The sequence below is a fragment of the Hyperolius riggenbachi genome, chromosome 7, assembly GCF_040937935.1.
Source record: "Hyperolius riggenbachi isolate aHypRig1 chromosome 7, aHypRig1.pri, whole genome shotgun sequence".
Classification (NCBI taxonomy): domain Eukaryota; kingdom Metazoa; phylum Chordata; class Amphibia; order Anura; family Hyperoliidae; genus Hyperolius; species Hyperolius riggenbachi.
The window spans coordinates 205,140,973-205,167,100 of NC_090652.1; the positions used below are offsets into that span (position 1 = coordinate 205,140,973).

A 26,128-nucleotide genomic window follows, 5' to 3' on the forward strand; every position below is an offset into this window, starting at 1 on the left:
ATAACTGGATCTCAGAAGGCAATACGAGCTTGTTGCACCATTTTACCTAAAGCAAAGTGTATTTTTATAATGCGGTTATGGTCTGTTACCTTTTCTCAGACCAGTATTAAAAGTTAATGTGAGATGAAGGGTGTTAATGTGTTGAACAGGTTCAATCCTTGCAATGCTTTTTAACTTCAAAATTGACTATATTTCAGTGTGCACATGGGCAATTTATTTCGTAACAACTACAGAAGGTGTTCAAGAAAAACTGTACAAGGAAATGAGCCATGTCCTTGGGAAAGGTTCTATCACCATAGAAAAACTGGAGCAGCTCAGGTTGGTTTGTTTTTCATTATAGTTATGGGAGTTCTCTGTAGCTGATATAATTAAACAAGGGTTTGTTCACTAGTGCTCAGTTGCATTGCAGAATAATTCTGCATGTCAACTCACTCCCGTACAATTCTATGGGCCTGTTCACAGTACTGCGTTGTAAAGGACTGCGTTATTGTAACTCGCTGCATGGAGGCTTTGTATTAACGGATAACTCTATTGAGGAGAATATGGAGGCTGCCATATTTATTTCTTTTTAAACAATACCAATTGCCTGGCAGCCCTGCTGATCTATTTGGCTGCAGTCGTGTCTAAATAACACCAGAAACAAGCATGCAGCTAATCATCAGATCTGACAATAATGTCAGAAACACCTGATCTGCTGCATGCTTGTTTAGGGTATGGCTAAAAGTATTAGAGACAGAGGATCAGCAGGATAGCCAGGTAATGGGTATTGCTTAAAAGGAAATAAAGATGGCAGCCTTCACATACCTCTCACTACAGCTGTCCTTTAAAGTCTATGACCAGTTTTCATTGCAGTTCACACCTATTATAACGCATCAGGCAACTGACCACTGTGAACCTAGCCTTAAAGAGAAACTCCAACCTAGAATTGAACTTTATCCCAATCAGTAGCTGATACCCTCTTTCACATGAGAAATATAATGCTTTTCACAAACAGACCATCAGGGGGCGCTGTATGACTGATTTTGTGCTGAAACCCCTCCCACAAAAAGCTCTGGGACCGCGGTACTTTTGGCAGTTTGTTACAATGTAACAATGTTCACAGTCAGGAAATAGCTGTTTACGGGCCCGTTCAGATCAGAAATGCGGGTGGCTATGCGTGCGGAACGCGTGCGGACCGCAACGCGTACGAACGCATGGCCATCCGCGTTTGTGTGCGTTGCGTGGCTGATCCCATCACTAAAAAGGGAATGGGACAGCCACACGTTTTTGCAAAATCTGCGTGCAGCATGCGTTCCCGGACCGCACAGGTCCGGAACGCATGCAGTGTGAACATCAGACATTGCACTCTATGCAATGTCTGATGTCGTGCGTTTTGGCCACCTGCACGCGTTTCCAAAACGCGGCTGGAAACGCGTGCAGTGTGAACGGGCCCTACAGCTGTCTCTAACAGCCAAAACAGCTAGGAGCAGCTACATAACCCGCCCACAGTAAAAATGTCACCATGTAATAAATGTCAGAATGTAAATCGGGGAGAGGAAAGATTTTACAATGAGCAAACACTGACTAAATCATTTATACATAATTATGGTAAAAATGAAGCACTTTTTTTACTACATTATTTTCACTGGAGTTCCTCTTTAAGTTCATAAGGCTGCACCGTTTTGCAGTGCTACTCAGTAGAAATTGGGCTGTTTCGAGCCCTGATGGTCTTGTAAGGTTTGATGTATTTCCAGGCTTCCACCCTACCAGATTATAGGGTAAAATATTAAGCCATGAAAGTGTTAGTGGAATTCCAATCAAATCTGAGTGATCTTGCTCAAACCCTAAATAAAGTTCTTGAAACTGTTTTTTTATAGCAACTTCAGTTTCTTTAAAGTACACAATGGGAAAGCACAAGGAAAAACAATGGGATGCTTTTTGCTGAGCATACAGGTGGCATTGAAATTAATGAGATACAGGCAAGTGATCTCCTTATTGTGACAATCTGACAGATGTGAAATTTATTCTAGGGCTTGACAAGGTTGTAGTTCTCATATCTGTACAGAGTGCACATACATACTAATACTGATCTAGTTGGCTGGATTTCATAGTCATAACCCTGCAAGTCGCAGACTGTTAAACAACGCCATGAGGGTGATTTCATCAGTTCTGCTCCGCTAGTGTAATGCTATTTACACAGATACTTTGACACCTGGAATGGTTATTTGTGATAGTTTTGGATGACTGCCTGCTATCCGGTGGTCTCCTAAATTTGGAAAATCCTTTGCAACACAGTAACCAAGCAGCTCGGTTGACCCAAAACCACAAGGAAGGTATAGGAGACTGAAAAGCCCTCCTACAAAAAAGCAATGCCAAGTGTGGTTTGCCTTCTTGAAACAGGAGTTTGCAATAATGCAGCATAAAGTGAACATCTGTCGTATGACTTTGTAAAATTTTAAAGCCATAGGCTTGCTAGACACCAGCAGTTATGGATGCAAGCTTGGCTTCTGGAGCATAAAGAGATAATTTGCATATTCAGTTGCGGTGCATTGTGTGTAACCACAGATGTTCACTTTATGCTGAATTATCGCAAATTCCTTCTGTTTTAAGAAGGAAAACCACACTAGAAAATCCTTTGCAAATTTGTTATTGTAGTTCCTATATCCACTCTCATGCTTATCCTTTTCTTCCATCCCATTCCCCCTCCACTATAGGGCTGACCATGCTGCTCAGCAGGAGACGAGTCACGTGTGTACAGGAATCACTCCTAAATGTTCAGTTAAAATCATTATAAAAGATTGTTTCTGGCAAAAAAAATGTATGAAGCATAAGTGACAATTGATAGCATTTAACATTTTCCTATATGTTTGCAGGTTAATTTATCATTTTCTTCTGCTATGGACCAGTTGTTACAGGGTAAAACAAACAAACACAGAACACTTACCGTATATCGCTCTTTTCTCCTGGCGGACTCGCGCCAGAGCTGCAGCCACTAGGACACGCTCTATAGGCATTAGCAGTGTTAGGGAGACAGGCCCAAGGTCTCCTACTGAATAGGCGCTGGCTTACTAAACAGGCAGAGCCGAGATTCGAACCCTGGTCTCCTGTGTCAGAGGCAGAGCCCTTAACCATTACACCTTCCAGCCACTAATACAGTTGTTACAGGGTGCCTAATGTGGTCAGTGCAGTTTCTAGGCTAAAATGCACCCAGGGCGAGGGTGTAAAAATTGCGTTAGGTAGGTTAGATAGGTAGGTGCCTCTCAGTATAGGTTAGATTAGGTAGGTGCCCCCTAGTATAGGCTAGATTAGACAGGTGCCCCCCAGAATAGGTTAGATTAGGTAGCTGCCCCCCAGTATAGGTTAGATAAGGTAGCTGCCCCCCCAGTATAGGTTAGATAAGGTAGCTGCCCCCCCAGTATAGGTTAGGTAGGTGCCCCCCAGTATAGGTTAGATAGGTAGCTGCCCCCCAGTATAGGTTAGATTAGGTAGCTGCCCCCCAGTGTAGGTTAGATAGGTAGCTGCCCCCCCAGTGTTGGTTATATTAGGTAGCTGCCCCCCAGTGAAGGTTAGATAGGTAGCTGCCCCCCAGTGTAGGTTAGATAGGTAGCTGCCCCCCAGCGTAGGTTAGATTAGGTAGGTGCCCCCCAGTGTAGGTTAGATAGGTAGCTGCCCCCCAGCGTAGGTTAGATTAGGTAGCTGCCCCCAGTATAGGTTAGATAGGTAGCTGCCCCCCAGCGTAGGTTAGATTAGGTAGCTGCCCCCAGTATAGGTTAGATAGGTAGCTGCCCCCCAGTGTAGGTTAGATAGGTAGGTGCCCCCCGGCGTAGGTTAGATTAGCAGCTGCCCCCCCAGCGTAGGTTAGATTAGGTAGGTGCCCCCAGAATAGGTTAGATAGGTAGATGCCCCCAATAATGGAGGGGGGAGCCGCAGGGAGGGCAGCCCGACCTCTCCCTCCCTCTCCTCTCCCGGGCGCCCTCCGTGCTCCCCCCTCAGATGCAGAGTCCGTGAGCAGCAGGGAAGCGCTGTTTACAACTCACCGGCTGCCTGGCTCCAAGCGCTGCTCTCTCGCCGCTGGTCTCCTCTCTCTCTCTGTATACGTACTGATACACGCTGCTTCCTGTAGCCGGAAGCAGCGTGTATCAGTGACAGAGAGAGGAGACCAGCGGCGAGAGAGCAGCGCTTGGAGCCAGGCAGCCGGTGAGTTGTAAACAGCGCTTCCCTGCTGCTCACGGACTCTGCATCTGAGGGGGGAGCACGGAGGGCGCAAGGGAGAGGAGAGGGAGGGAGAGGTCGGGCTGCCCTCCCCGCGGCTCCGGCTCCCCCCTCCATTATAGCGCCCCCCTCCCAACAGCGCCCCGGGCGGCGGCACGCTCCGCACGGGGCAAGAAACGGGGCTGAATGTGGTGTTAAAGATAACTCTTGTTTATTCTTGTAGATGTTCGCATTTCTGTCACTGAGGGCAAAAATATTTTTAAAAGATGAATGAGCTGTTGATAGCTAGGAATAATCTGAAAGTTAATAGAGAAAATTTGTATATGTCATGGTCACATCTTACTGGCCTCCTCTGTATTTACATTTTTTTTTATATGTATACCTTGCTACACCTACCTTCTCAGTAGTTCATCTTCTCATTATAACCCAAATAGATAAACAATTGTATTGATAGTTCTCATCCTAAATAGGACTGTTCTGGAATCCCACACTTTAGTAATAATTTATAGCTTCTAGTTTAAAAATCAATGACAGCAGTACCTTATTGCTTACCAGTTCCCTCACAGACTGAACTGGTGAACTTCTCTACTCTCAGAAGTGCTGCACAAGGGTTTTGTCAGCTCTAATTTAGTTATCAGTAGTTGATAGTTTGGCTGCAGAGAAACTGTCATTTAGACTCATGGGCCCTTATTCAATCTACTTTTTCCTCCTTTTAGCTTTTTTCTTAGATGATATTTTAACACCTCAATAAAATGCCTTTTTATAAAAGAAACCAGAGTTGTCCCAGAAAGAAGATTTGATACTCGCCTACGGCTTCCTCCAGCAGCATAAGCACATGCAAGTCCCTCGTCGTCCTTCCTCAGTCTGCCGTTCAGCCACGATCAGCCTCGGTAACTGGTTCAGTCGGGTTAGTCAGGGTCTTCTGTGCATGCAGAAGACCGCGACTGACATGACTGATACTGTTACCGAGAGTGATGGCGGCTGAACGGCAGACCGAGTGAGGACGGCGTGGGACTTGAACATGCTTATGCTGCTGGAGGAAGCTGTTGGTGAGTATCACATCTTATTGCAGGGACAACTCTGGTACACTTTAAAGTGCATCTTATATTCTGTATGTGAGTTGCAGAATGCGCAGTGAAGGACTTACCGACCTAGCCGGTGTACTCTTCTCCATTCATCTTGCCACTCTACGCTGTGTCCGGTCCTCCAAGTGTGCTGTCCTTCACACTGCAAAACCCCAGCCGCCAAACTCCTTTCCCCCTCATTCTCCATTTGCAGCCACTGCACATCCTGCCGCTGTACACATACCATCCTTCCTGGTTACTGTTGCTGTGTGACCTTATGGAACCAGGAAGTAACTGGGCAGGACAGTGTAACCAGGAAGGATGGCGCATGTACAGTGGCAGGATGTGCGGTAGCGGCTGGGATCGTACAGTGTAAAAGATGGTGCCCTCAGGGTACCAGATACAGTTTACAGTGGCAAGATGAATGGAGGAGCGCAGGATCCGTGTAGTGTAGTGTAGCGTAGCTGGTGGGCATCAGGTTAGTGTAGTGTAGCAGCAGGGGTTAGTGTAGCTGGTGGGCATCAGTGGTTAGTGTAATATAGTGCAGTTTAGTGTAGAAACAGGGGTTAGTGTAGTTGGTGGGAATTGGGAGTTAGTGTAGTGCAGTATAGCTTAGCTGGTAGGGGAAGCAAGGGTTAGTATAGTGTAGCTGGGCAGTGTAGCTTAAATGGAGCAGAGACCGTTTGGGAGGAAAAGGTCCATAAGACGCCCCTGCACGCAACAGGATTAGTATTTTTTATTTTTCTCTGATTTTTTTTTTTTTTTTGTCCTCTAAACCCAGGAACGTCTTCTTCTCCGGATTGTCTTATAGTCTGAAAAATACATTAAATTTGACAGTACTTTCTCACCTACTTTTTGGTACTTTTCCAGTTGCAGAGTGCTGAAAAGTTGTTTTAAACAGAAAATTAAAAATTCTCTCCTAGGAGAAAAAGTGAATTGCATATGGCCCCTGGATTCTTAGCCCTAACAGTTAAAACTGTCACTTCAGGTGCTCTTTAATGTTAAAACTATATCTTTCTATGCCAGTTTGCAGCTTGTTTTGCATGTTTGAAAAAAAGGACCTAAATTCTCAAATAGCAATATTTTCAAGCAATAAATCTGTACTTTTAAGTGTTCTGTGTAATGTAGATTGAAAAGGTCAACAGGGACTAATAGCACTGAACCTAAACTATTCATGATGTTCTCTTCCTACAGCTATTGCCGTCAGATATTGTGTGAAACTGTGAGGACGGCTAGGCTCACGCCAATTTCTGCCCGCCTACAGGAACTGGAAGGAAGAGTAGACCAGCATGTCATTCCTAAAGAGGTGACACTGCTCATCTTTTTCTCTGCCAAAACAACTGCATATCCAATAGTTTGTAATATATTGAAAGCACTTAATAATTAAAACCGTCAGACAAGTCTATTAAAAGTATACCCAAGGCAGCTCAGGGGGTAGATGGGACACAGAGGCATGTCATAGACCAGGGAACATGCCTCTGTGTTCCCTATGCGCCGCTCTCTGTCCCCCTTGCGTCATGCTGTCACCCCACCAAAATTGCTGACTATCTATAATAAGATGATAATTATTATCTTTATTAATGTAAGACCCTACTGAAGAAATTGACACAACTGGACAGTGACATATTTTTTTTTCTAGCAAAGTGCAAGAAAGAAAATCTGATCCCAAAAGGTATTATTATAAGAAACCCAGTTCAACATGCCTTCAACACCCATTTTTCACGACCACTCTGCTTCAGAACAGCAGAAAGGATCAGGAATCATTTTTACATCCTACATACAGTGGTCTGCAAAAGTATTCGGCCCCCTTGAAGTCTTCCACATTTTGTCACATTACTGCCACAAACATGAATCAATTTAATTGGAATTCCACGTGAAAGACCAATACAAAGTGGTGTACACGTGAGAAGTAGAGCGAAAATCGTACATGATTCCAAACATTTTTTTACAAATCAATAACTGCAAAGTGCATAATTATTCAGCCCCCTAGTCAATACTTTGTAGAACCACCTTTTGCTGCAATTACAGCTGCCAGTCTTTTAGGGTATGTCTCTACCAGCTTTGCACGTCTAGAGACTGAAATCCTTGTCCATTCTTCTTTGCAAAACCGCTCCAGCTCAGTCAGATTAGATGGACAGCGTTTGTGAACAGCAGTTTTCAGATCTTGCCACAGATTCTCGATTGGATTTAGATCTGGACTTTGACTGGGCCATTCTAACACATGGATATGTTTTGTTTTAAACCATTCCATTGTTGCCCTGGCTTTATGTTTAGGGTCGTTGTCCTGCTGGAAGGTGAACCTCCGTCCCAGTCTCAAGTCTTTTTTGCAGACTCCAAGAGGTTTTCTTCCAAGATTGCCCTGTATTTGGCTACATCCATCTTCCCATCAACTCTGACCAGCTTCCCTGTCCCTGTTGAAGAGCAGAATCCCCAGAGCATGATGCTGCCACAACCATATTTGACAGTGGGGATGGTGTGTTCTGAATGATGTGCAGTGTTAGTTTTCTGCCACATATAGCGTTTTGCATTTTGGCCAAAAAGTTCCATTTTGGTCTCATCTGACCAGAGCACCTTCTTCCACATGTTTGCTGTGTCCCCCACATGGCTTGTGACAAACTGCAAACGGGACTTATTATGCTTTTCTGTTAACAATGGCTTTCTTCTTGCCACTCTTCCATAAAGGCCAACTTTGTGCAGTGCACAAGTAATTGTTGTCCTATGGACAGATTCCCCCACCTGAGCTGTAGATCTCTGCAGCTCGTCCAGAGTCACCATAGGCCTCTTGACTGCATTTGTGATCAGCGCTCTCCTTGTTCGGCCTGTGAGTTTAGGTGGACGGCCTTGTCTTGGTAGGCTTACAGTTGTGCCATACTCCTTCCATTTCTGAATGATCACTTGGTCAGAGCTCCGTGGGATGTTCAAGGCTTTGGAAATCTTTTTGTAGCCTAAGCCTGCTTTAAATTTCTCAATAACTTTATCCCTGACCTGTCTGGTGTGTTCTTTGGACTTCATGGTGTTGTTGCTCCCAATATTCTCTTAGACAACCTCTGAGGCCGTCACAGAGCAGCTGTATTTGTACTGGCATTAGATTACACACAGGTGTACTCTATTTTGTAAATAGCACTCATCAGGCAATGTCTATGGGCAACTGACTGCACTCAGACCAAAGGGGGCTGAATAATTACGCACACCCCTTTTGCAGTTATTGATTTGTAAAACATGTTTGGAATCGTGTATGATTTTCATTCCACTTCTCACGTGTACACCACTTTGAATTGGTCTTTCACGTGTAATTCCAATAAAATTAATTGATTGTGGCAGTAATATGACAAAATGTGGAAAACTTTAAGGGGGCTGAATACTTATGCAAACAACTGTAATTTGTTTGGCTATCACGGTACAGAAACTTTTCTGCTACTATCCCATATCGCATGAAATTTAGGGATTATAATTCTATGGGCAAATGTAAGCTATTTTTTTAAATAGTAGAGACTGGTCAATACGCGTTATCCATTCAACTTTAATGCAGAGAACTATAAGTTCAAAAGCTCCCTATGTGCAGGTTGGGTGGCAGATATCCATGGGCAGGAGCAGCATGAGGAAGGCTCTGCACTGCAGCGAGCAATACAAAGCTCCTGGCTGCAGTGGAGACGGAGGAATATTCTCAATGACTGTCAGGCTTTGTGACTTGGACAGATTTTTATATTACTGTACTATTATGTAATATGTCCTAATCTACAGTAGTCCTTTTGCTATTTATCATGTTAGATATGTTTATTCCAGCACTACAAAACATTGAAACATGTCAGTCAATTCAGCATGAGCAATTTAAAGGAGTTGTCAGGGAAATTTGAATAAAATAAATGCTACTTACCGGGGGCTTCCTCCAGCCCCAAGCTCCCAGGACCTCCCTCGCCGCAGCTCTGCCCGCAGCCGTTTGCCGGAGCTCCGACCTGGTCCCCGGCGATGACGTCAGAGCGACCTGGAGGTCACTCTGTACTGCGCCTGTGCGATCGGCGCTATCAATCACCGCCACGTGGGCCGGAGCGGAGTCCGCTCCGGCCCACGTGGCGGTGATTGACAGCGCCGATCGCGCAGTACAGAGCGACCTCCAGGTCGCTCTGACGCCATCGCCGGGGACCAGGTCGGAGCTCCGGCAAACGGCTGCGGGCAGAGCTGCGGCGAGGGAGGTCCTGGGAGCTTGGGGCTGGAGGAAGCCTCCGGTAAGTAGCGTTTATTTTATTCAAATTTCCCTGACAACTCCTTTAAATTAAAAAAAAACTTTATTTTGTAATATGTTCCTAGTATGTAACAAGTATATTTGTTTAATTGTATTGCTAAATATAATAAAGCAAGGGAAGTGTTACATGTTTTTTTTTAAATTGTTTGTTTTGAAAGGGCAGTAATGGCTAATGCTAGATAATTACTGTTTTCAAGCTCAACTCCAGGCACAAATCTGAAAATACCATCTAGTGCAGTAATTCAAATGAGGCTTCTGAGACTCAAAATCCTTGGGTTTTATTAAAGCGGAATATAACCCAGAATTTCTTCTTTGCTCTAAAAGATTATTTACAGCATATACTATACTAACACAATGGTTGTTTTTTTCTTTTCAGTAAAACAGCATTCAGAGGGTTACATCACAGGGCTGATTCTATCTTCTGCAGGCACATCCAAACTGCTTGTAATCTTATCTTGTGTACACATTATTTACTTGATACATTTATGTAAACATGCTCTGGCTGTGCAGGACTTCGGCCTCTTGCACACTGCAAGTAATTCCGATTCAGATTCCGCTTCTTAATCAGTTTTTACTTCCGATTCCGATTTGCAGTTTGCTCCCTGCACACTGCAAATCTGAATTAGATGTAAAAACTGATTAAAAAGCAGAATCGGAATCGGAATCACTCGCAGTGTGCAAGAGGCCTTCAGCTGATGAGTCCTGGGGTGAAACACAGGTCAGAAATCACTGGTGGCTGCATTCACAACAGAATTACAACAGTTATGAATAAAATGCACCAGCAGCTTTAAAAATAAATTAACTGAACTTTGGGAAATTATAATGTCTAAATGAATAATAATAATACTTGTGCACAAAAGCAAATATGATAATTGTATGGGTTATAAAAAGGTAGGAAAACACATTTTTGTTGAAAATTTTGAGAGTTTTAAACCGCTTTAAGCAACCCTTGTGAAGTAATAAAAGATACGGACAAGCTCTTCAGTATCTTCATCTAACTTTACATCTACAGTATATGGGTTAGGTACAGCATCAGGGAGGGGGTTGTCCCCTTCCCCCTTACATTTTGCTTGATTTACCACTTCTTTGGGCTGGTTAGCCGGTTGCTGCTACTATTGCTATACAGCAATGGGGGAAGGTGGGAGCACAAACCATCTGACAAGTATATAGACCATAGCTTTGAAACTGACAATTTGTGTAGAGACTATAGCTATGAAATACATACTCCTCATCAGTTAATCAAGCCGCTTGAACACAGTTGAAAATATGGTTTGCCATTGACTCCCAACATAGGACTATGTAAAGATTACGTGATTGGAGTTGCATTTTTCATTATAAAGACAATACAGCTAACGGTATTGATGTTGTCCAGTTAAAATGCAGTATATAAATGGCATGCATATGATCTTTCATTACAGACACTTGTGCTGTATGCTCTTGGTGTTGTCCTCCAAGATAGCACAACATGGCCATCATCCTACAGGTATGTGGAGTTTGGGTTTGTATTTAACAACATTGTATTACATTTATGGAAATTAATGTTAAAAAAAGAAAAGAAAAATGGATATATTGTTCTGTAATGATTGTAACAAAGCAGAACACAGAATAATCCCTGCCCCTAAAAACTAACCCGTGTAGAGGAAGGGTGATGCACTGCTTCTCATGAAGGCCCTCGCCAGTCCCCACTGCTCCTCTTCAACCCAGGCAATACTGAAAGTCTTCTCCCATTTATGTGACTTCAGTTTAAACTAATAGTTACTTCTGCTGTACCTGTATCTATTCTAAGTGCTATTATGCTTTGTGTTGCTATCCCTTTTGTACTTATGGTGTAATTACTAAATAGCTATTGAAGCCCTGATATCATTACTTGCCTTTTTCCTCTAATGTCTCTTGCATTCAAGGACACACCCCCTTGTCACTGTCGTTTCCCACAGTGCTGTCTCTTCTTCCGTTCCCTTTCCCTCAAATAAACTCCCTCCACTACCCCTTCTCCTCTACAGTGTCTATCTCTCTTTGCCTTCCTACAACCTCACCTCCCGGGATGTAAATACAGGCTGTCCCATACTTACAAACAGGTTCCATTTCGGGAGATTGTAAGTTGAATTTTTTTGTAAGTTGAGTCCTGTGTTAAACACGGAGAAATTATTTATTTTCAGACACCTCTGGATTGGACTTAAAGGAGTTATCAGGCAAAAAAAAAGTTTCACTTACCTGTGCCTTCTACCAGCCCCATGCAGCCATCCTGTGCCCTCGTAGTCACTCACTGCTGCTCTGGTCCCCCTCCGTCAGCTCGTTTAGTTTTTGCCGACCTCGGGGTAGGCGGGCCGCATTGCGTACATTTTTACGCATTTCCACTGGTGCAGGCACATTAACACATACATTTTTATGCTTTAGTGGCGCAGGAATGCGTAAAAATGTACGCAATGCAGCCCGCCTACCCCGAGGTCGGCAAAAACTAAACGAGCTGACGGAGGGGGACCAGAGCAGCAGTGAGTGACTACAAGGGCACAGGATGGCTGCATGGGGCTGGTAGAAGCCACAGGTAAGTGAAACTCATTATTATTTATTTATTTTTATTTTTTTGCCTGATAACTCCTTTAAAGAGAATCTGAAGCCAAATTAAAAATGGCTTTTTACCTTATATCCATGTGAGGCATGTTTGCCCCTGCTAAAATGCCGCTATCCCGTGGCATAACAAGGGGTCTTTAACCACCCCCCCCCCCCAAATCCCCCCCCCCCCCCCTGAAAAATCTACGACTTTCTTGGTCGTGGATTTTGCTGCCCCTGTGCGCTTCCGTATGAGGCAGGGCTAATGGCCGCAGCCTTGCCTCACATGCGTCTGTCAGCGTGCATCTCCGCCTCTCCCCCGCCCCTCTCAGTGAAGTAAGACTAAGAGGGGCGGGGGAGAGGCGGGCGATACGCGCTGACAGACGCGTGTGAGGCAGGGCTGCAGCCATTAGCCCTGCCACACACGGAAGCCCCCCCCCCCCGGGCACCATGGAGGGGATTTGGGGGGTAAAGACCCCTCGTTTATGCCGCGGGATAGCGGGGTTTTAGCAGGGGCAAACATGCCTCATATGGATATAGGGTAAAAAGCCATTTTTAATCTGGCTTCAGATTCTCTTTAAAGTATAAACTATGATTTTTTTTTTTGGATGCTTTTAATGTGCTTTTGTTTTAAACTACTCTTAAATACATGTAACAACAAAAATATGTAATACAAAATAAGGTATATTTTATACATAAAGACAACTTTGTTTGTATCTCTATAATGTTGTAATTCAAGCTGTTTGTAAGTAGGCGACTGTCTGTATAGGGGAACATCCACCACAGGATCCGGGCTATGCGGAACTCCTCTTCTTGTCCTCCCTCCTTCTGACATAGGGCTGCTCTACATAAAAGATTATGTATCCTCATTTTGTTATGGATGAGGTGGGGACATATGGTGACTGTCATTAAAGGGCAACTGAAGTGAGAGAAATGGTATAGCGTAAAAATAAATAAATATGGCAGCCTTTACACTTGCCTGGCTATCCTGCTGATCCTCTGCCTCTAATAGTTTTAGCCATAGCCCCAAAAGAAGCATGCAGATGAGCAGGTGTTTCTGACATTGTCAGATCGGACAAGATTAGCTGCATGCTTGTTTCTGGTGTGATTCAGATACTGGGTCAATAGTTCAATTTGTAGTTCTTGCGCCTGAGGGTAAGGGTTTGTTTTGATTGACTTACTAGATCAGCTGCTCCCCCAAACAGGTGGTATCCCCAACCTCCAAAATAAAAAATATTGCACAGGATCCTGTTTCCATTCAACAATCTCACACACAGTCACACTGTAGCAGGCTTGTAGGTGATTTGATATTGCACCTCCCCTGCTGCTCAAATGTATACTGCTGTTCAGCTGCGCCTCAGCCCCAAGGGACAGATTATTGTGTTGTTGTTAACTAATGGAGATAGGGGGATCACAGTAATATAAAGGAGGGTTGATCTCCTTGTTGAAAAAGTATGGCGTTACTTTATCGTTTAGCAGACAGTTCCAGCATATAGTTAATAGTGCAAAGTGTGGACCTTACCACATCCGTGTTTGGAGAGTTCAGCGTGGGTTCCCTCAGGATCGCGTTAGTAATAGTGCAGAGTGTGGAGCTTTGCCACATCCGTTTTGGAACAGTTCAGCGTGGATTTCCTCAGGACCGCTCGATCCAGATAGTAGCCGACCCAGTCCTGGAGCGCAAGTTTCCGCGTTCCACGTGGGAAACAGGAACTCCGGCCCCTAGATTCTGATTGATGGCTTCCTTCGTCCAGCTCTGACGAAGGAAGCCGTACAGCTTCTGAAACGCGTAAGCGATTGGCTGAAGGGGAGCGATGTCACCACCAATCAGAATCTGGGGGCCGGACTTCCAATATTATTTTTATATACACTCCTTTATCTTGTACATCTATTGAAAAAATAACCTTTCACCACATTTACAAGCAAAATAATCACTCAAAGTAAGTTGTTCCTGATTAACTTAATTTCAATATTCCTTTTATTAATTATATTATGTTTTTGCTATTTCGAAGCTTAAAGTAACATAGATAAGTTGAAAACGGAGGAAAACAGGTAAAGTTTTTTTTGTGAATAGAGCCTGTCTCTATTTTATACCCTGTGGGTAACTCCTTTTCCCAACTCTTTTTACTGTTTTTTTTAGACGTGTTTAACATTTGACTTTTTCTTTATACATTTGTTACCTCTATATATGCCTTTAAAGAGACACTGAAGCAAAAAAAAATTATATGATCTAAGGATTTGTATGTGTTACAGCTAAGAAATAGAACATTAGGAGCAGAGACATGAGTTTAATATTGTTTCCAGTACAGGAAGATTTAAAAAAACTCCAGTTGTTTTCTATGCAAAATAGCCATTGAGCTCCACGACTTCAAAGTCGCAGAGAGTCTTCTGAAGCTTGTTATTTTAACTGTCAGTCACTGTATTTTCTTTATTTCCAGAGGACAAGTCAATAGTTTACTGTGGTGCTCTGTAAAATTATTTAGAATGCTGAGTAGTGTCTAAACTGCAAATATTAGAGAGTGATGCAATGTTATAAAAAAAAAACACTATATAACTGAAAATTAAAAATGAGAATATTTTCTTTGCTAGTAATGTTCTAGTAATTATCCGTACTACACAACCAATTCATTATATCATAATTTTTTTTTTCTCTTCAGTGTCTTTTTAAAATTTCTTTACTCCTATGTTTAGCATATTATTTGGCTGACTTGTGATGACTATACTTTACTGTGTTTATCCAGATTCAACCCAGACAGGTTTGAAGAAGAATCGGCTAAACAAAACTTGACTTTGTTGGGCTTTTCAGGAAGTCAGGAGTGCCCGGAGCTTAGGTAAAAATATGGCACACACCTCATTTATATTGTATGCTCTCTGCCATTAAAACTTTCGCTGTATGTTATAATGTGCACAATGTGAGCACACTGCTGCATGCATTTTTTTCACATTGTGGTTAGTGACTGTAGATATAACACACCTACTTAACCTCTTGAGGATCCTAGGCTTACACTACCCTAGTTACCAAGCTATTTTTACTATTCAGGCCACTACAGCTTTAACAACTTTCTGTTGGTGGCATCTGATCACTGCTGCTATGGGTTTTTTTTTGTTTGTTGCTTTTACATTTTCTTTTTTTTTTTTAAATAAAAATGCTCTTTCCTTTTAATTTATCCCCCTCCCCCCCCCCCCCCAGACCCCAGCCATTCACAGCGATCGCATCTCATAAACATTAGCCTATGAGAGCAATCTCTTTTTGTGAGTCTCTAGGGGACAGCCTAGTGACAGGGCTGTTCCAGTACAGCGCTAGGTAGATTGCAGCGCTGTACAAAGTAAATAAACCGCCGCTTATCCCCCTAACAACCTGCCAGCAACTATAGCCGTTGGCAGGTTGTTTACGGAGCGGAGCTTGATCCTCCTGAGAAGCTATCGCATTCTATCAGCATCCCATCAGCGGGACTTGTAGGAGACGGGGGCTGTTTCTATTGGCTTTTTGCTCCTGTCAGTCATAGGTTATACATCTCTGCTTCTGTAAGTTCCGGCTTCCGCACAGTCTCTGCACTGTTTCTGACACACCAGAACTGCCGGTAATCTCCGCATATGTTTCTGGGCTTTACCGCATTTTGTAGTCTTTATGAATTGACATTTACTGACATGTTGAGGTGTTTACTGCACAAGTCGGTAATTTACCTCACTGCTGTGTAATTTCAGCTTTCCATGCAGTAATAGCCTTTATGAATTTACATTTTCCTAAATACTTGGTAAAGTCAGCTGTTTTCTGCATTACATCATGCGGTAATGCTTTATGAATCAAGGCCAATGTGTGCTATGGGGCAGCCTATCCTGTGTGTGCAGAATCGGACCCGTCCTTTGTCAAAGAGCAATTTATTATTTTTATTTATATACCAACAACATTTTCCTTGGTGCTGTATAGAGCACAAACCAGGCAATGAAGGGGCCCAGAAATATAGATATATAATATAAATAGTTTATGAGTGATATAAAAACACTCAGCAATATAGGAATATGTTTATTGGATAAAATGCGTACAGCAGAAAGAAGAATCATTCGGCAGATGTCAGTTTCCCTGCAAGCAAATGGTCTAGACTAGAGGATGGTAACTTTTATATGTAAGATATTCTGTGTTTTCTGTTCCACACACTTAGAAATAGACTCATATTAATACAATATTTAAAAGAATCCATTTCAGTTTGTGTTTATTTGCAGTCCAGTCTTATTAGTGTGGGTCACAGTTATGGAATGGTGGAACTACACAGCCTATTTGTGCAAGGCAGAAAAAAGCATGCTGAAAACAAAGTTAATGGTGGGCCATGAAAGGCAGAGTAAATTGGATTATAGCTGTGAGACTAAGAAGACATGATTTTATGTGATTTTTTTATGCTCCAGATGCATGCTGCTGATGTATACGGCTGTGAATATCACATGCCTACATTGTGTTACTAATAGTCCTGCACTGATTACTGTAGTTACGGTGAAAACATCATGGAAACATTTTATTGAAGACTACATAACACTTTTTTTTTTTTTTTTCCAGTCTACACAATTATCCATTACAAGATAACACACCTCCGCTATCTTTTTATGCTATTATTCGTTATTTTCAGCTTCCTCTTTCAAAATAAGGGCTGGTTCACATGGTCGCTTGGCGGGCATTTACCGCCAGCATCCGAAACTTTTTGTCAAAAGCTGCCGTTCAAGTGAATGGGAGTGTTTGTATTGGGCGGTATGGAACGATTACCAGCATTTGCACGAATGCGGTTTTCCAATACCGACTTTCCTTGTCATTTCAGGCGACCCTGAATGCCGCATGTCGCGTCCAGGGTAAATTACTGCCATGTTTTCGTGTCCCCCTGTGGGGACAAAAAACACTGGTTGCAACAGAAAGCCACCAAAAGCCCGCACAAGCCCCCGAACGAGACGCCGGCAAACAGGATGCCGCTAGAAGCCTGTCTGAACCAGCCCTGAAGGCTTCCAGTATTTTGAAACTCAGGACCTCCTGGAGATATTTTTTCTTTAAGTAGGAGGAGTAACATTTGGTACATTGTGAGCAGGGCATCATTAATTCACAGGTCAGCATTTTTCTTTAAATTATTTTATTTATTTTTGGGCCTTTACTATAGATGGTCAATAAAATGCAAATTATTTTGACTTTATGTAAATATCATGTTTAGTACAAATTAGTGAGGCTTGAAACTTAACCAGTTAAAGGAAACACCTGGGGCTTCTTTCAGCCCCTGGAAGCCTATGCATCCCTCGCCGCAGCTCCGCTCCAAGCCAGTCTCCTGGTGCCCCCTCCATAGCCTCTGCTCTTGAGCGTGGTCATGCTCTTGTGGCCAGGAGCATTTTGCGCAGGTGCATAAGTACTGCACCTGCGCTGAATGCTGCTGGCTACGGGAGCACGACCGCAAGCGGAGGGCCGCGCTCGCATTCAGTGACCACCGGCTGCTACGGAGGACTCCATGAAGACTGGCTTGGAATGGAGCTGTGGCGAAGGATGCATGGGCTTCCAGTGGCTAGTGGAAGACCCAGGTAAGGAACTTTAACCCAGGATTGAACTTCATCCCAATCAGTAGGCGATACCCCTTTCCCACAAGAAATCTTTTTACCTTTTCTCAAATAGATAATCAGGGCTCTGTGTGGCTGAAATTGTGGTGAAACCTCTACCACAATGTTATGTCTTGACCATGATCCTGACAGTTGTCTGTGGATCTTGTTGCATTTGGGAAATAACCTTTTTTTTTTCCAACTGACAAGCAAGCAATATCTTTCTCTGTGCATAGAACTGTCAGTAAATGAACATACAGTAAAGATCACCTGGCAAAACTTAAGATGTCACCACCAAACCATAACTAAATAAAATATTAATAAATGTTGTACAAAATAAGTAATTTTGTTCATTGTTGTTTAAACTATAGTTTCTCTTTAAGTGCATCAGCTGATAATTTTGACTGGTACGGTTCCAGGTGCATAAAATTTGCAACCATGCATAATTAGCATGTCATTGGTCATCTCTAGTTTTTACCATCCACTGAGTTATGACATGGCCTGGAACTTTTAAATGCTGCCTGAAGTGTTAATTGTATATGTACTACACATCTCCCATGAAGTCCAGTTGCAAAGTGAACACAGCTCAACTCCACCACATCAACTGCAGTGCTCGACCTGGTTGGCAGGACATCTCCCATGACCTACATCTTTTCTTCCAGTCCATCTCTGAGCATGCATATCAATAGGTTTCTGTATCCTCTCCTCACTACTTCTATGCATTAGGGGTCCCTATGCTTGCTACTGCTAGGCGCGGGGGGGGGGGGGGGGGGTTGGGCAGAGGGTAAGATTGTATCGCTGAGAGCAGGGGTAAGAGGAAGTGTACCCCTGAGAGTGGGGACAGAGTATGGAGTGTGGCTGGAAGCAGGAAGGAGAGGGAATGTGCCCCTGGGAGTGCCTTATATTTGTTATGTTGGAAACACGCTGCAGTGCTTAAAAACTGTATTAAAAGCAACACCCATAAAAGTCAGTTTGATACAACTGATGTGTATAAGCTGTGGGTTGTCTGTAGATATTAACTATATTGTGCTGCTCTGACAGAGATGAGGGGAGATAAGTCCAGCACAAGCAGAGAAGACGTATACAGCCAGAACTACTTGTCCTATAGCTTATAGGAATGAGAGACCGACAGGATTGGTGTTGAACCAAGTTAACAATTAAAGGGAACCTGAGGTGAGAGACATATGGGGCTGATCTATTTATTTCCTTATAAACCATACACGTTGCCTCGCTGTCCTTCTGATTTTCTACCAAACATCTGTCAAGATGATAATACTGTGTGAGTCAATGCAGGTACACTTTTTAAGACTGATACGTGATACTAGTTGCAGAGTTAGCATTATTCTACAAATTTCTTCTTGCATTCCAGTCTGACATGGATTCTTTTGCACCCCCAGGTTTGCCTACATGGTGGCAACAGTTCTTCTTTGTGTACTTGTGAGGAAACTGCATTTACTACCTGTGGAAGGTCAGGTTATGGAGACCAAATATGAGTTAGTGACGTCTCCTAAAGAAGAGGCCTGGATCACTGTCTCAAAAAGAAACTAAGACAACACCGTGGTCTTCTTCCTATTCAGATGGAAAATTCACAAACCGTTGGGGAAACTGTCCATACTTCTCAAGCACATAAAGGTTTAAGAGACAATTGCTCAGCTGAAACATTGGCCCTTTAATTGGTCTTTATGAACTCCTGGCATAGTGTGATCAAACAGTGTTAATGCAGATAGGGAATTTTCTTAATTTTATAAATATTTTTTTTTTCCTCTGAGCGAAGAAGGTTCCACATTACTGACAAGTCATTTTTAACACAGTTGTCGGGAAATGCCAGTAATTCATTAATTTTCTAGAATGGACATTTGTACAAATTATTATTTAAAGTGGACCCAAGCTGTTGCACAGCGTACAATGAAAACGCATATATTTGCTAAATTCTTTCTGTGCGGAGCCTGTCTAATAAGCCGTTATCAGGGCTGTCAGCTGTGCCACTGTGTGCTGCAGGTGCAGTGATATATAAACACTGAAGGTTAACTCTTTCTGTGCTCCTAGGAATGTCCAGGAAGGTAACACTTCAGGGTTTGTATTAGGATTTCTATAATTTGTAACAAAGAAATGTTTTTTCTTTAAAGGTTATAATGTTGTGGCTTATCTTTTAGAGCAGAGAGTACGTTTTCCGATTAGGTCCACTTTAAGCACAGAACTAAAATGGAGTACAGAAGGTAGGTCAGCATAAAATAAAATCACAGTAGTAAAATTCACCTTTATTAACATAATACCATTAGCAGATGTCTATAAATGGGTTTGCAGACTGTGCCATGCCATTGCAGTCATTGTGCCCTGCTGATTGGCATACGCCTGTCTGTGCTGCTTCTAAAGTCTCAATAGACAAGCTGCACAAAGATCTCTGTGAGGTTCATCCCTGTCCTCATTCTTTATTGTGCACAGCCATTAAGTCTCAGAAGTGCCCAGTATTCAGGGAAGGCATAAGGATGTTTCTTGTTGCAAAACTTGAGTATGCTTTTGTTACATTGTATTCAAACTTTCCAAATCCAAGTGCTTTGAGTAGCTTTTTCTCAATATCTGATTTAAAGGGGTTCTTTCGCGAAAAAAGTAGGCAGTTAAAAAATGTGACAGATGACAGGTTTTGGGCCAGTCCATCTTTTTAAGGGGGATTCTCAGGGCTTTCTTTGTTTTCAACAGTATTTCCTGAACAACAGTTGCAAAATCTAACTGACATAATAGTGTGCAAGTGATTAGGGAGGCCGGCTGGTATCTTGCTATTTTGGCAGTTAAACTGTTGTTCAGGAAATGCTGTTGAAAACAAAGAAAGCCCTGAGAATCAACCCCTTAAAAAGATGGACTGGCTCAAAACCTGTCATCTGTCACATTTTTTTAACTGCCTACTTTTTTCGCGAAAGAACCCCTTTAAAACAAATGTCATAAAAGCAATCACTGCCTTTTTTTTACCTGAATGGAAATTTTGTCTACCACAAAGTTGACTCTGTTTAAATATATATTTACATATGTTGTTTAGAAGCTTGCCTTATTATTCTGAGAGAGGATTAAAGTGAGTGGACTTCGGCTTGTCCTTTAGGATTTGATCACACATTGCCATGTACAGTGTCGCCCTATTCATTAAAACTGAATGGGCCATGCGTATCACTCCACTGAAATGTGGCTTGGAGGTGGTAAAATTGGTCAGTGATTGGCCAATCCTAATTGAAAGTGTGTACTAGACTTTAGTTACCGGTTCACACTGCACGGATCAAAAACTGATTTGGGTAATAACCCATCCAACAAACAGATCATTTTTTTTTTATTGGGCATCAGTTTTTCATCCGAGACTTCCTTTCAATTAGTGATCAGTCAATGCAACGCATCCTTCAATCCGGAATTATTACAGACTTCCTATATTTGTAGTCCATTCAGCGAAACAGACCAAACAAATCTGTTTCAAACGGACTGATGCGAACGGATCCTATTGATTAACATAGGATTTGATCGCATCCATTGGGATCCGTACCGTTTACTTAGAACAGTGTGAACCGGCCCTTAGTCCAAACAGGGCCTGCAGTTGACCACCTGCCAAATGTGACGTGTTGCTGTTTAAACCACGCAGTTTGTGTCTGCCTGGCAATTTCTTTGGTTGGTATCCACACTCAACTCTCAGTTCAGGTGTTCTTTATGGTAGCCATAAACAGTACAATATTTTCATCAGATGTGATCTTTTTATAATTGAAAATCACCGTTAAACGTTTCTTTGGTCGATTGGAAGGTCTGTTGATCCAAAAGTTGGATTTTACAATCGTATCTGAAGAGAGAAAATGCTCTAATTGACCTGTTTATGGGAACAATTAAGAATTACGTTCTGATTATTTTAAATTGTAAAAAGTGTGTTGAAAGTTGGCATAGGATGAAAAAAATTGTACCCTTAATAGACAACTTTATTTGAGTTATATTAGCTCTGGCCTGTTTACCACTATTTGCCTAGCCCACTGCATTATGAAAAGATCTTATACTGAACTTATTTATTTCAGAACAAAAAGTTCTAAACTTGGTTGGAAACAGCATATCTCTGTTTAAAGAAATACCTCCTGTGAACACCAGACTCTACCTTTATGTCTTTAACTAGAAGTTAAGAGGTACTATGGTGACAGTTATGCTGTTGTAATACCCCTTTAGGCCTTCATGTAATCGCATACAGTTTTCAATATACTTAGTATTCAAAACACACTTAGAAGTAGATGTGTTAGAGAGAGAGAGCGAGAGAGTATATCTAAGCAGATATGTTCATGTATAATCTCATTGTTTAACTGATCAGTGCTTTCACATTTAATTACCGTACCTAGAGGTTTATTCACTAATCTGCGCTGCTACAGCAGCGCAGCTTAATGACAGCAGAGTGTGTTATAATCCCCTGCGCATGCTATGCAGCTATAGCGTGCGCAAATAAATTATGCTCGGCTCAGGTAGTTTAAAGAGCGCTTCGTTATACTGAACGAGTGCTCCAATGAACCCGCCCGGAGCCTGGCAGGTCCAGTAGCTTCAAAGTACGATATTCCTTAACGCTTTGGTCGGATATAAGTTTGTGTTGTTTGTTTTTGTCTTTGTCTGTCCCTTCCTAATATGGAAGTTCTGTTATAATCTATGTTTCATTTCATGTTCTTAATCCATACATGGATTAGCGAGCCTATTGGATATACAGGGCGGACTATGTCATTCTGACTTGAGTAGCTGACTCCTGTATAATTTGCGTTCCTTGTGAAGATAATTGTATTCATCCTGCTTGCTATTCTAATAGTGTCTATGTTTTATACAATTTGCTGCTGTATACTCTTTTAAATCAATCATCTTTTTTATTGAAATAAGGAAAAAAAGTATGATATTCCTGCACTTTGATTAGCCCAATAGCCAGACTGTCAAGTGACATTATACTTGACGAGACAGTATATAACGAAGTGCTCTTTAAACTATCTGAGGCGAGCATAATTTATCTGCGCACGCTATGGCTGCATAGCGTGCGCAGGGGATTATAACGCTCTCTGCTGTCATTAAGCTGTGCTGCTGTAGCAGCACAGTTTGTTGCAGGAAATGGCTACTGACTAGGCGGTTGCTTCACTAAAGTCTTCCATTGCTGTAAGCTGCAGTCTCCATGGAGATTAGTTTGAGCCCTGCACCCTTTAGGTATGGGGTCTGATAACACAGTGGTGCTGATACAAGTCTGCTGTTAACTCCTTCAGCTCTGCTGTTTGGGGACAAGCACAAATATGTAAAATCAGAGTTGTAATTGAAGAAAGCTCCTTTCCCATGAAAAGGTAACTATCAAATTATGTTTTTAAATCTGTGCCTGGAATTGGAAATAAACTCCTAAAATTATCTGCATGAAACTATCTGCAGTTCTGAATTATGCTATAATAAGTTGTACTGTTGTATTTCTATGTGTATCTGACCCTTTACATTTTGTTATATTCTTGTTGCTGTGTATTCATCATTAGAAATGTTGTCCTTTGTCAGTTGTATTTGATAAACCTACTGTGCCTTTTTTAGGATATGTTGCCTTTGTAAATGTCACTGGCAAGTAAAAAAAATGTATCCATTAACAATCTGATGGTGGGAAATGGTATAGCACAGCATGTATGCCTGTCTGTGGAAGCACAGTCTGCTTAGAACTGATAACGTGTTGGAAACTGGGAGAAAAGCTTCTCTGAACTGCTAATGATCTATTGCTTTCTTAGTAAAAGTGATGTATTGCACCTTCTGCCTTTATCACAGATCATGCTAGCACATCTGGGAGCTGCTAAACAATGCAACATATGTAGTGTTGGAACTACTGTGATGTCTTCTTAAGGAATTTATTACTAAACCAAAGAAAACCTCCTATACCTCAGATAACATGAAACACTGTTAGTTCTGTCATGTCACATGCATTAGCTGTTAACTCAAAACGCAGCCATTCAGTTCAGATTTATGTATGACAAGAATTTTGACAAGCATTCCGATTCTAGAAAGGAGATCAGTAAAGCCATCCCACAGTCTTGCAGCCAGTACTGCAATTTCCAGTGGGAGTGTTGGGTGCTGATTACTGGGGGTGATTACACAACCAGTGTTGCAATGCCTTCTAACCTGAGTCAACCACCCATGTGTGAGAGTTACTGAACAAGACATTTTTAGAAAGAAAAAAAAATACAAAAACATTAGCGTAGCAACAGAGAATGCAACCATACCAGGGCCCATAAGTGCCCCCCTCAGCCACTGTGTTCGATCTTCATTGGTGCTATGCTGATAATGATCACCTCTATATGTGCATTGAATAATGGTAATCAAGCTGTTACCATCCCAGCTTACATCTGTCTGACACTGCAACGTCCTTGGCAGGTGTTGGTGCTCCACATCAGTTGTTACATGTTGAATGCTTGAGGAGGCCCAATGTAAATCTCGCACTGGCCCTTTAATGCTTTAGCTAAGCCACTCCACAAGAATCTACAGATTTCATGGCTGAAAAAAAATATTTGCACCTGAAGACCCTTTAAGACCTGCAGACCAGACTGCAAGCTTTAAAGAAACACTGAAGTGAAGAAAAAAAATGATATAATGAATTTGTTGTGTAGTACGGATAATGACTAGAACATTGGTAGCAAAGAACATATTCTCATATTTTTATTTTCAGTTATGTAGTGTTTTTTTTTTATATTTGCTGTTTACACACTACTCTGCATTCTAAATGATTTTTACAGAGCAGGCCAGTGAACTATTGACCTGCCCTCTGCAGAGAAAAAGAAAATGACTGACAGTTGAGATAACAAGCTTCAGAAGACAGAGCTCTCTGGGACTTTGAAGTCGTGGAGCTCAATGGCTCTTTTGCATAGATAACTGGAGTTTCTTAACTCTTCCTGGTCTGGAAAAAATATTAGATTTATGTCTCTGCTCCTACTGGGTTTTTTTTTATTTCTTAGCTGTACTACACATACAAATCATTATATCATAAAAAAATCGCTTTAGTGTCTGTAATGACATTAAATTACAAAATGGCTTGGGCAGTGCTGATATGTCATAGCAATTCTTTTATTCAGCTGTGGAATACCACTTTAAAGCTTTACTAAACTGGAAACCCATTTTTTACCTGTCTGGATAAAGCAAAGAAGTGCAAGAACATCTACTTAGAGAGAGAGAGACTCTATCTATCTATCTATCTAACTATCTATCTATCTATATATATATATATATATGTATGTGTGCATGATGTAATGGATGGTATGGGGGGGGGGGTGAGATTTATAGTCCATAGGGGAGGGGATTATGTGGTTATACAGTCCATGTGGTATCATGTTCCTCTCAGTTGGTGGCGGGCAGTGATATATCGGGCTGCTATTTGCACAGTTTTTTCCTCTTCCCCCAGTAGGATATAGAGTTTCCTCTCCTCATCTGTGGAGGTGAAATCTGGGATGTGGGCGGAGAGTCTCTGGAAGTGGGCGGTCCTCAATGGTGTATATTTGTTGCAGTGTAGCAGGAAGTGGGCCTCATCCTCCAGGACCCCCTGGTCACAAGCCTCTCCTCCCGAGGCTTGTATGTCTGTGTTAACTCTCTATCTCGTTAACTCTCGTTAAATCTCGATAACTCGTTAACTCTCGTTATCTTGTTAACTCGTTAACTCTCTATCTCGTTAACCCTCTATCTCGTTAACTCGTTAACCCTCTATCTCGTTAACTCTCTTTCGCGTTAACTCTCTATCTCGTTAACTCGTTAACCTTCTATCTCGTTAACTCGTTAAATCTCTAACTTGTTAACCCTCTATCTCGTTAACTCTCTATCTCGTTAACTCATTAACCCGTTATTTCGTTAACTCTTTCTTGTTAACTCGTTAACTCTCGTTATCTTAACTCGTTAACTCTCTATCTCGTTAACTTTCTATCTCGTTATCTCTTGTTAACTCTCTATCTCAGTAACTCGTTAACTCTCGTTATCTCTTTATTTCGTTAACTCTCTATCTCATAAACTCTCTAACTCGTTAACTCTCGTTATCTCGTTAACTCTATCTTGTTAACTCTCTATCTTGTTAACTCGTTAATTCTCGTTAACTCGTTAACTCTCGTTATCTCATTAACTCCCTATCTCGTTAACCCTCCATCTCGTTAACTCTCTATCTCGTTAACACTCTCTCTTGTTAACTCGTTATCTCGTTAACTCTCGTTAACTTGTTAACCCTCTATCTCATTAACTCGTTAACTCTCTCGTTAACTCTCTATCTCGTTATCTCTTGTTAACGAGTTAACGAGATAGAGAGTTAAGGAGATAGAGTTAACGAAATAGAGTTAACGAGATAGAGAGTTAACGAGTTAATGAGATAGAGGGTTAACGAGTTAACGAGATAACGAGTTAACAAGAGAGAGTGTTAACGAGATAGAGAGTTAACGAGATGGAGGGTTAACGAGATAACGAGAGTTAACGAGCTAACGAGAATTAACGAGTTAACGAGATAGAGAGTTAACAAGATCGAGATAACGAGAGTTAACGAGTTAGAGAGTTTATGAGATAG

At 42.0% G+C, this 26,128-nt stretch overlaps 1 protein-coding gene across 2 annotated transcripts in view; it reads left to right on the top strand.

Annotated features, from left to right (window-relative positions):
• The window catches only part of CYP20A1 (cytochrome P450 family 20 subfamily A member 1), a 61,685-nt gene extending 41,280 nt beyond the window's left edge, over positions 1-20,405 (top strand). For both annotated transcript variants that reach the window (XM_068245027.1, XM_068245028.1), the window contains 5 exons: positions 198-318; positions 6,450-6,561; positions 10,914-10,978; positions 14,781-14,870; positions 18,996-20,405. In XM_068245027.1, coding sequence (XP_068101128.1) covers positions 198-318; positions 6,450-6,561; positions 10,914-10,978; positions 14,781-14,870; positions 18,996-19,146 — 539 coding nt within the window. In that variant the 3' untranslated portion in view covers positions 19,147-20,405. The remainder of the gene's footprint in view (positions 1-197; positions 319-6,449; positions 6,562-10,913; positions 10,979-14,780; positions 14,871-18,995) is intronic.
• The last annotated feature ends 5,723 nt before the right edge of the window (positions 20,406-26,128 follow it).